The sequence below is a fragment of the Silurus aristotelis genome, assembly GCF_946808225.1.
Source record: "Silurus aristotelis genome assembly, chromosome: 22".
Taxonomy (NCBI): Eukaryota; Metazoa; Chordata; class Actinopteri; order Siluriformes; family Siluridae; genus Silurus; species Silurus aristotelis.
This window is the reverse complement of record NC_139595.1, coordinates 12,384,133-12,395,749: the sequence shown is the minus strand read 5'-3', so window position 1 is coordinate 12,395,749 and position 11,617 is coordinate 12,384,133. Positions and strand designations below refer to the sequence as shown.

The following is an 11,617-nucleotide window of genomic DNA, read 5'->3' as shown; positions in this document are numbered from 1 at the left end:
TGTGTAATTTATTTTTTTCCTCTCAGGTATATGCTGATTGTGAGTCTCAGAAGCCTGCAATAAAGTTGGCTTTGCAGTCGTATGAACAGGCAATGGCGGTGAACTCTCCTTAACTGAGGCATCATGTGAGACTTTGCTATGAATTGTACAACAGCAAAGAATATTGCCTATTGTTATTGTGTAACACTGTGTGTTAATAAACTAAATATCATATGAAGTGTGTTGTGTCCACTGTATCCACACACAACCCAGCATATACAATAAGTTTACAGTCCAATATCTGTGTTGGGCAAGTAAATATATTTTGTATGCAAATTTATCTCATATTTCTAATTATGTTTTTTTAAATTAAACATTTTATACAGGCTGCTGTTTTAAAGTGTAAATTATATATTTTTAATTATATATTTATTTATAATCTATATAGCTTTATCATGCTTGACCAAAAATAGGTTTAATAATATTTTATTTGGGTTTTTTTGCACTTGCTTATTTATTTCTCAGACAGTGGACACTAGTTTACTCTTTTGTGCCAGCCATAATTATGATTAATTATGATATTTTATAGTTTTTTTATTTAATCAAATAAACAGTAACTACATTAATATTTGCAGAGTAAATGTATGTGATTAACATTTCTTGGTATTTATTTATTTATTTTTATTAGTAACTATGCTGTTTTTAAAAAATGTGGTAAATATTTTTCCATTATAATATTTATTTAAACAAGAATATTATCTATTTTATATTGGTCTAGTGGTTAGGATGCGGCGCTCTCACCCATGCGGCGCTCTCACCCATACGGCCCGAGTTCGATCCCCGGTCAGGGAACCAACCTGAGCCATTAGGGTTGCACAAGCCTTAGTGCCGGTCCCAAGAATGGGGAGGGTTGCATTAGGAAGGGCATCCAGCGTAAAAACATATGCCAAATCAAATATGCGGATGGTCCTCTGTGGCGAACCCCTAATGGGAGAAGCCGAAAGAAAGTTTATCTATTTCATATTATATAAAATATTTGTTCATTTTACTATATTTTAAAATATTTTCTTAATTGTATATTAATTAAAGTGAGGAATGAAATGGATGGCGTTTTTCAGTCAATTATACAAGAAATCATCTAATTCGATTGTATTAATTTTTTTTTTTTACTCAAAACACCGTAATCGATAAAATATCTTTCAATGTTCACAAATTAAAACACTGTAAAAAACGTTTATTAGAATCACATTGCAAAGTACATATGTACAACTTTAAATGCACACATGCGTGTTATAGGTGACACGCAGGAGAGCTACTGCTTCTTCTTAAAGACCTGATGGCAGACTTTGTCCTGGCAGGTGATCTCCTGATGAATGAAAGGTTATTATTATAAACAGCATCACTAACAGACATATACAAACACACACAAAAACACAAACTAAAAGAATAATCCTGTCTAGGAATTATTATTTTCGTTTGTGTGCATTGTAATGCGTTTACAGGCAGAAATTTTTGTTAGTACAAATTTTATCAAGTTTTTATTTCTAATATAAATAAAATACAAATATTTAATTTGTATGTAGTTACAGTTCTGAATAAATACTGAAATTATTCTGTTTATGTAACACAATTTAACTTGCATTATATATAAGCTCTTGATGACTAAGATGTGGCACAAAAGTAATGTAGACAAAAATTGCCCTGAAGGCAACAAAGAGCTGATCATGACAACAATAATGAAGAACTTTAACAATGTACATTGTACATTGTCCACCTAATGAACTAGATTTGTAATGGAATGTGATTGTTCAGATCAGTACATGTTACCTCTATGTGCAGGTTGTCTGATCTGAACAATCACATTCCATTACAAAGCTAGTATGTAAATATTTTACACTGCTACCAATGCACTTCTGCTTACATTTACATTACATTTGCGGCATTTAGCAGACGCCCTTATCCAGAGCGACGTACAAAAGTGCTTTGAGTCTCTAGTAATGAATAAATCTACACTGGTATGCTAGATTACAAACTTAATATAAATATAACCCTTGAATTCTACAAACTTGGAAAGTGCTAATTTGCTTAGATGCTAACTGCATTTTGTTGCTTTGAACTGTAACCTGTTCAATTACAATAAATTTGAATTGAATCTAATCTAATTTACTCAACATTTCTTTAAACAGGCTTCAATGCTTTGTAACACTCAGTACAAAAAAAGTCTTCATGACTTTTCCCTTTGTGTTTACCTGGTAACATTTTTTACTTTTAAGACCTGCATGCAAATAACTATAGATTTAATAATCATAATGATAATTTTAGAAATAATACAATTGATCATTATAGGATCAATTATATGAAAATACATAATCTGCTGATGTTCCAATGTAACAATAAATGGATTAAAAGGGTTATTTGTTCAATCTTAAAATGGTCATTGGCAAGTGTCATACAAGTAGAATCAATTTTCTGATAACCACCTTAATGTGGTGACCTCTATTCCAGTGTAGCCATGCATGTGAAGGGTGTTCAGTCTGATTTTGCTCTTAGTTATCAGGTTAATAAATGTGCTGATAGATGATTTACCAGATGCAGCAGGTCTCCTTCGATCCAGTGCGTCCAGCCTCGATTCTCTTTCTCCCCTTTTTGCACACACACAAGTTTATCCCCGTCCCAGGTGACAAGTGTCTGCAAGACAAATGCTGTGAGCAAATGGCAAACACGAGCAATAGAAAATCAAATGTTTCAGGGACAACAGCATGTATGTATTTCGACGTCACAATGCTACATTAACAACTTTGTATTAAAGAACTATAAAAAATGTTCTGGGATCTTGATGAAAAATTTAACTGTTTTAAGGAGAGATATTACATTCTAACTGACAGGAGATTGCACATTCAATGTTAATTCACAAGTTTTCAAGTGAGGTTTACAGAAAGCCAGGTAGCTAAATAGTGCACAAGCTTAGAAAAATCCTTGACACCTAATGACTTCTGTATTTTTGTCATGATAATACACAATTAAATCTCAACTTGTATTTGCATCTAAATCAAACAACAAGCAAATGCAATTATATTTAGCATTGCATGCTAAATTTAATTTGCATGTGTGTGTGTGTGTGTATGCACCCTTTGACCTTTGGTACAAACTGGAACCACTTTTCACGTATACTGAGACTGACAATATAGCCTTTGCCCCAGGGATGGGCAGTATTTATGGTACATGTATTTTAAATTAATACTTCAAATAAAAAATAGGATTTTGTCATTTGTATTTGATAGGGTTGATGAAAATGGCTTCATATTTTGTATCAAAATACTTGTGTTTGTATTTTTGTTAAAATACTGTTAAATACTTGTTGAGATCAGAGCAGAAAATCTATCCATATGGAAGAAGGTGGTGAAGGTGAGAAACGTACAGGCTGCCAGCCTTCAAATAGGTGTCCAATGATTGATAAATAAATATTTGATTGCCGATTATTGTACAATAATTATAGTAGCTGTTTTGTAGGATTATGATTTTGCATACAATTGCATTAATAACTGCCTAACACATTATTATATTATTATATTTATTATAAACAAACAAATGATTAATTAGTTAGAAACTAATTGCTATGAATGCAGGTGCCATCAGCAGTTTTCTTACGAATTTCTTGTTTGTCATTGTGTCAGTGTTGCTGATGCAAAGTAGCTCTTCGTTACCAAACACCAAGTAACTAAATTAGGATACAATGTTGGTTACTTTAAAAATAACCTTCATCTGGGAGATCACAGGCACGTCTATGTGCATATTTGATCTGTTAACTGGTTGCATATATCAGATTTATTGCATGACTCGGCCAGAGAAAAACTGCTGCTATCAAACATTGTTTACTTAATCAGGTATAATCAAGTATAGTCAGTGTAATGGTGAAGTGATACAGTGGATTAAACATGCCAATTGATGGAAAGTATGTAAAGAAATTTCATGCTCCCTTGTAAAATAATTTTTTAGTAATTTTAAATACAAAAATACAGTAGTTTATTTTTTTAAATAAATGGTTTGGCTGCGGTATTTTGTAGTTTATTTCACTTAAAGTTAAGGTATTTGATGTTTTATTTTAAAATACATTTTAATGTATCTTTGCCAAACCCTGATTTGCCCAATCCCAAGTGTATCCCACTTTGATACACTTCACTAGCAAGCACCTTACTTGCTAGTGTGTATAATAATTGTATTTAATTGTCTCTAAGAAAAAAAAAACATTCAACTTGTACTGCAACTTAGAGCCCTTCGGTCAGCACCTCCTCCTAATTGGCACTGTTTTTTTTTTTTGTTTTTTTGTTTTTTTTTTTGGGGGGGGGGGGGGTACAATTGGATCTATATTAATCTCAGAATTGCTCCACTCTGGTGCAATGGCAGATGATTTTTGAAATTTGCACTAGTGAACTGAACCCTGTTGTAGATTCAGTGGTGGGTTAGTGATAATACTAATTTGTCAATAAACTGTATATGTACATGCTTGAAAAATTTTCCATAAAATGTATAGGTCATACATACCTTGACCACTCTGTTGTCCAGGCCCTTAGTGTGCTCCTCAAACTCCTCTCCAACAACAAAGTTCACCTCATAATTTCTGAATGTGCTCAGAGTTTTGGTCTCAAATTTATCCCCGTTTTGCACAATAACCTTTGTTTGTGTGAGGTGTGCTGCAATCTTGCGTGTGGCAAAGTCTATGTCTGATAGGGATAAAAAAGAAAACAAATAAGTAAATATAAATAAAAAAAAACTGATAAATAATGTAATTATTTTTATTAAATAGATGTACTTTTTTTTTCTTCTAACATTAATTTGTATAATTCTTTTCTTTCGGTATGTCAGTTCAAAGGGTAAGCTGGACAGCCAATTGTCTTATCAGTCTTATCACTAAAACATGAATTTAAAGATTCAAAGATGGTTAAAAATACGAGAGGACACTCAGAGTGTTTCCCCTGTACCTTGAAAAAGAAACCTTGTTAGAAAAAAAAATTTTATAAACTTTTTTTTTTATATTTTCTGATTTTTAAAAGTATTTTTAAAAAATCCTTCCTTGACCCCTTGATCCTTAAAAACAAAAAAAATTTTTGTCCTGAATCGAAAGTTCAGGCAAAATAAATAAATTCCAATTATGTTTTGAACTACAGAGATAAAGATACTCACCCAAAGCCTTCATAAATTCTTCAAAGTTCTCATTGCGCACCATCTCCCATCTTCCATTATAGTCAGCAGGCATTACGGTGTTGTGAGTGAGGCTGTGTGATGTGTAAGGGGGGTAAGAAAAGATTTAAGACAGAGTAAATCCAAGTCTGGCTCTTTTATATTTAGTATTGCGTGTGTGTGTGTGTGTGTGTGTGTGTGTGTGTGTGTGTGTGTGTGTCACAACGTGGACTTATGTGTCAAAGTTCAACTGATAAGGTCTGTATGGAGATGTGGGGCGTTGTCTTTGAGGTTTATCTAAACTTTTAACTGCTGGACAATTTATTATTAATGTTTCTTATATGTTGGAGGCAGAAAGAAATAAAAATAATATAAGAGAATAATCTTTTGCCCTATGACGTTTTCACCCAAATGAAAACACTAAGGTTTCGATGATGAAATGATGTAACTCATATCTGTCTCAATAATCTATCATATTTTTCACAGCTTTTGTAACCGTAGACGTGCCATGGTGTTGCTCGTTACACAGTCAACCTTTTGATCACAAGCATTATCTTCTGTGTTATATGATCAATTAACCTACTTGCCTCTCCACAGATTAAATAAAAGGGCACATGCCGAAGTTAAATGCTATCATGAAAGTTTTGAAAGTAACTATAGGCTCCTTTATCTATTTAATTGTAATTTTCAATTTCTTTTTTTTAAATCAGAAACATCCACTTTTTTGAATTCTGAACCCAAGGTTGATTTCTATACTATTATTTCTGAGGCATTTTAAGCAAAAAGGTAGAGCAACGCATTTCCATGTCAAGATGAAAAAAATGAGGTAAGGTTCAAACTGGGCCCCACTGTATGTACAAAAAGCATTGCAAAACACTGGTTTTGTATTTCTCAACAATTTTTCTTCATTAAGATATATCCTAAGGGTCATTCTGTTGAAAGGTCTATTCTACAACTTTTTAGCCAAGTTTTATCCCTGTTGGAAAACCAGATATATATTAAAGAAAGAGAGAGAGAGAGAGAGAGAGAGAGAGAGAGAGAGAGAGAGAGAGAGAGAGAGAAAGAAAAAAAGAAAGAAAGAAAGAAAGAAAGAAAGAAAGAAAGAAAGAAAGAAAGAAAGAAAGAAAGAAAGAAAGAAAGAAAGAAAGAAAAATCAATTAATTAATCAATCAATCATTCAATTGATTGAATCAAATAATTATGGGGCAGCTGTCTCTCTGTGTCGGTCTCCCTGTAATAATATACTGCAGATTTCCTTTATTCAATTCAATTCAATTCAATTCAATTCAATTCAATTCATTTTTATTTGTATAGCGCTTTTAACAATGAACATTGTCTCAAAGCAGCTTTACACAGATAATGCGGTGATTAAAAATGAATATGTTCTTTATGAGTAAGTTTGTCCCTGATGAGCAAGCCGGTGGCGACTGGCGACTGTGGCAAGGAAAAACTCCCCGAGATGGCATAAGGAAGAAACCTTGAGAGAAACCAGACTCAAGAGGGAACCCATCCTCATCTGGGTTACACCGAATGTCCATTTGTGGCGGGTATACAATGTTGCGGGGTGCAGTGATGATGATCAAAAGCGAAATGTATTTCTGAGTCAGTGTAGGAGACTGTTGACATCAGTGTAGGAGACTGTTGACATCCAATCCAGGCAGGCCTGGATGAAGTGGGAAGATCCACGGGGGGGAGAGGGGCAGGAACAGTGGTCACTGGAGCCTCAGGAGCATGTTTAACTCGACCGAGAGAGAGAGAGAGAGAGAGAGAGAGAGAGAGAGAGAGAGAGAGAGAGAGAGAGAGAGAGAGAAGAGGGTGACAGGAAGAGAAGGATATGGATTATTAAGTGTACCTATTGTTGCATGAGAGTTAAAGTCACTGTGCAGTTTGGACTCCGGCAAGACTCGCTATAGCAGCATAACTAAAAGGGAGAACCAGAAGGCAACACAGACATGAGGGATCTCTGGGATAAGAGACGGCCCACCACACCACCATCAACAAACCTGAGTGAACACGTGAATGTGAGGGGACGACAGCGTACAAATATCCCAGTTCACCAAACACTCTATATCAATGTTCCCTCCAGATCTGAGCCTTTACCTGAGAAAAAATCTACTGATTAAAGGCTTGACTGAATAAATATGTTTTCAACCTCGACTTGAACACTGAGACTGTGTCTGAGTCCCGAACACTGATAGGAAGGCTGTTCCATAACTGCGGGGCTTTATAAGAGAAAGATCTGCCCCCTGCTGTAATCTTCATTATTGGAGGAACCAACAGATAGCCTGCACCTTTTGATCTAAGTAGGCGTGGAGGATCATACTGGTACAGAAGTTCACTCAGATACGGTGGTGCGAGACCATTAAGTGCTTTATATGTCAGTAGTAAAATTTTATAATCAATGCGAGATTTGATTGGGAGCCAGTGTAGACTGATTAATACAGGGGTGATGTGGTCATATTTCCTAGATCTAGTGAGGACTCTTGCTGCTGCATTCTGAACTAACTGAAGCTTATTTATGCACCTACTCGCACACCCAGACAGTAAAGCGTTACAGTAGTCTAATCTAGAAGTAACAAAAGCATGAACTAGTTTTTCTGCATCCTGTAACGACATCATATTTCTAATTTTAGCAATATTTCTAAGGTGAAAGAAGGCGATCCTGGTAATATTATTCACGTGAGCCTCAAAGGAAAGACTCGAGTCAATAATCACACCAAGGTCTTTGACAGCCGTACACGCTGAAACAGAAACACCATCCAGAGATGTTAGGTAATCGGAAAGTTTGCTTCTAGCTGCATGTGGTCCTAGTAAAAGTACTTCCGTCTTATCTGAGTTTAGCAGAAGAAAGTTATCGAGCATCCACTGTCTAATGTCCTTTACACATTTTTTAACATTGTTAAGCTGATCTCTCTCATCTGGCTTTGCTGAAATATATAGCTGTGTATCATCAGCATAGCAATGGAATCTAATACCATGTTTATGAATAATTTCTCCAAGAGGCAGCATATATAAAGAGAAAAGCAGTGGGCCTAAGACAGATCCTTGAGGAACACCAAACTTTACCTCAGAGAGTGTGGAGAACTCACCATTAACATCAACAAACTGATAGCGATCAGTCAAATAAGACCTGAGCCAATAGAGAGCCGTTCCCTTTATTCCAACAACGTTCTCAAGTCTAGCAAGTAGTATAGTGTGATCAATGGTGTCAAAAGCTGCACTAAGGTCGAGCAAAACAAGTAAGGAGACAAAACCCTGATCAGAGGCCAATAACAGGTCATTTACCACCTTAACTAGCGCCGTCTCTGTGCTATGATGAGGCCGAAATCCTGACTGATACATTTCAAAAATATTATTCATAAGTAGGTGTGAGCATAACTGCTGTGCTACAACCTTTTCCAAAATTTTGGCTATGAAGGGGAGATTTGATATTGGTCTGTAGTTGGACAGCTGACATGGGTCAAGGTCAGGTTTCTTAATTAGGGGGTGGATAACTGCCAGTTTGAAGGATTTTGGTACAAAACCAGTGCTAATGGAAGAGTTTATTATTTTTAAAACAGGTTCAATTACCTCTGGAATGATCTGTTTAAAGAAACTTGTAGGCAAGGGATCGAGAATGCAGGTTGATGATTTTGATGAGGAAATTAATGAAATTAAGTCATTCTCGTGAATAGGAGTAAAACTTTGTAATTGATTGTCTGTTATAATTACACTGCTGTCTACAGGGTTACTTGTAAAATAATTTGGCTTTATATTAACCGTCTGGATTTTTTGCCTGATGTTTTCAATTTTATTATTAAAAAAGTTCATGAAATCATTAGTACCTAATGATGGTGTGCATGTGAGTGCAGTGCTTTTATTCCCTGTTAATTTTGCTACCGTGCTGAATAAAAATCTAGGATTATGCTTGTTATTTTCTATGAGGGTGGAGAAATATGCTGATCTAGCAGCACTAAGAGATTTTCTATAATTTAGGAGGCTCCCCTTCCATGCTATTTGAAATACTGTTAATTTTGTTTGACGCCATTTACGTTCTAATTTTCGAGTGGTCTGTTTTAAGGTGCGTGTATGATCATTATACCACTGTGCTAATTTTTTCTCCCTGATCATTTTGGTCTTAAGGGGAGCTACATCATCTAGGGTATAACGTAATGTTGATTCTAGGTGTTCAGTGGCCCAGTCGAGCTCTGCAGGGTCAGACGGAGATCTATCTAATATCGTAATTTCTGGAAGATTGTTAATAAAACGCGCTGTTGTAGCTGACGTGAAAGTACGCTTAACACGATAACGTGGTGAAGTAGTAATGCAATGACTGAGGCAAATTTTAAAAGAGATGAGATAATGGTCTGAAATAGCTTCAGACTGTGGAATTATGACTACTAAGTTTGACTTTATGTTGTCTGGTTCACTTTTTAAAATCATACCAGCAAGGATTATTGCTCCGAGGTCTGAATGTGTGTGCGCATGGTGCCCTGTGGTGGACACATCCATTCAAGGATATGCTTTGATACACTTCTGCTTCATCCTGAGAGTGCTGGATTTAAGTAATTAGCTGTACTACAAAAAATAATAAACAAAAAAAACATTTTCTAACCCTAACCCTAACCCTAACCCCCAAAAAGGCAGTGGTGATAAGTGAAGCTGGTGATGGAACATATTATTAGATGAGGTGAAATGCTGAACTATACAACACTGGAGTCTGTAATCAATTTGCTTTCTAGAAAAATGGACACAACCCTGATCATAGCAGGTCATTTAGCACTTAACCTAGCACTATCGCTGCTATGATGAGGCCTAAATCCTGACTGATGAATTTAAAAGATGTTATTACTAAGTAGATGTGAGCATAACTGCTGTGCTACAACCTTTTCTAAAATCTTAAGAGATAAAGTAGAGGTTTAATACTGTCTTATATTTGGAAAACTGACAAGGATCCAGGTTTTTTTTTTTTTATTGGGAATTGATAACTGCCAGTTTGAAGGTTTTAGGTACACCAGTGCTAATGAAATAATTTATTATTTTTTGAACAGGTTCAATTACTGGAATTATCTGTTTGAAGGAATTTGTTGGTAAAGGATCTAGAATACAAGTTAATGGTTTTGATAAGGAAATACCTGAAATTAATTTATTTTGAATAAGAGTAAAACTTTATAATTGATTTTCTGTTATAATTATAGTGCTACCTACAGGGTTATTTCTTAAATAGTTTGAATTTAAATTAATTGTCTGGATTTTTTCACCTGATATTTTAACATTCATTGTTGAAAATGTTTGTGAAATCATCACTGCCTGTTGATGGTGTGCATGTTAGTGTGGTGCTTTTATTCCCAGTTAATTTTGCTACAGTACTAAATAAAAATCTAGTATTATGCTTGTTATTTTCTATGAAGGTAAAGAAATATACTGATCTAGCATCATTAGGAGCTTTTCTATAGCTCAGGGGGCTCTCCTTCCATGCTGAATGAAATTGGGGCGTGCTGAATAAATAGGGAAAAACAAACATTTTCTCTCCTTAATACTGTAGCAAAATTAACTAGGAATAAAACAGTAACACAGCATCAATATGTAGCAATGATGATTTAATGGAGTTTCCATAATGAATTTTTAAATATTAGGTAAAAAGTATATTAATTTAAAGCTGGAATATGTAATAAATAGCCCTGAAGATAACATCATTCTAACAGATCACATGCAATCTAGAAGTTTTCTTTTATTTCAGAAAAGTCTTTCTGTCGATGAAAAAACCTTGGTGCGATTATTGACTTCAATCTTTCCTTTAACGTTTATGTAGATTTTACTAGTAGATATAGTGTTCAACATTTCTAAAATACTGTAAAGATGTTAAATGATGTAGAAAAAAAAGTAGTTCATGATCCACCGTGCCTACTTTGATCAAACGTTGTAGGCTCATGGTTGGTACCTTGAATAGTGAAAACTACCGCAGGGGCAGGTATTCTGCTTACAAAGGAGCAGATCTGGAGAACATGGTTATAGTGTTATGTTGAACTGGCATGTTTGGATGCTGTCGTCTCTCTGCTGTCACATTTGTGTAGTGGCAGGCTGTCTCTTAACACTGATTCCTCACGTTTGTGTTATCTGTCTCTCGCTTTTAGAGTTTTCCTAGCTTTCCATCACAGCATTATGTAGCAGTAATGAGTCAGTAAAGTTCCATTTATGGTTATTATGGAAATATGCAATGTTGAACTAGTCATGAAGCCTAATTAGTTTACCTTGTAAATTCAGCTAGCATCAGCAAACATACAGTCTCCTTTTCGTTTTTTTGTCTACTTGCTACACACACACAAAATATTTGTCCTTGAAATCAAAAGAATGTAAGGCCAAATATGAGCATTTCTTTTTCTACACCATCCATTTTTCAAGTCGTCAAAACAGCAGCCGTTGATGATTTTTTTTTTTTTATATCAACAACCAAAAAGAGCAGGGGTGAAGGTTTTGCAAT

At 35.0% G+C, this 11,617-nt stretch overlaps 2 protein-coding genes across 2 annotated transcripts in view; one reads left to right on the top strand and one right to left on the bottom strand.

Moving 5' to 3' along the window:
- mrps22 (mitochondrial ribosomal protein S22) overlaps positions 1-208 on the top strand; it is a 4,756-nt gene extending 4,548 nt beyond the window's left edge. Inside the window, exon 8 of the mRNA XM_083526042.1 lies at positions 27-208. Coding sequence (XP_083382168.1) covers positions 27-113 — 87 coding nt within the window. The 3' untranslated portion in view covers positions 114-208. The remainder of the gene's footprint in view (positions 1-26) is intronic.
- Positions 209-1,192: 984 nt separating this feature from the next.
- rbp2a (retinol binding protein 2a, cellular) lies at positions 1,193-5,360 on the bottom strand. The gene is made up of 4 exons (XM_083526205.1): positions 5,161-5,360; positions 4,522-4,700; positions 2,566-2,667; positions 1,193-1,345 (listed from the first exon to the last, which is right to left on the bottom strand). Exons 1-4 carry the CDS (start codon positions 5,231-5,233, stop codon positions 1,292-1,294), a joined length of 408 nt encoding a protein of 135 aa, XP_083382331.1. The 5' UTR covers positions 5,234-5,360; the 3' UTR covers positions 1,193-1,291.
- Between the last annotated feature and the right edge of the window lie 6,257 nt (positions 5,361-11,617).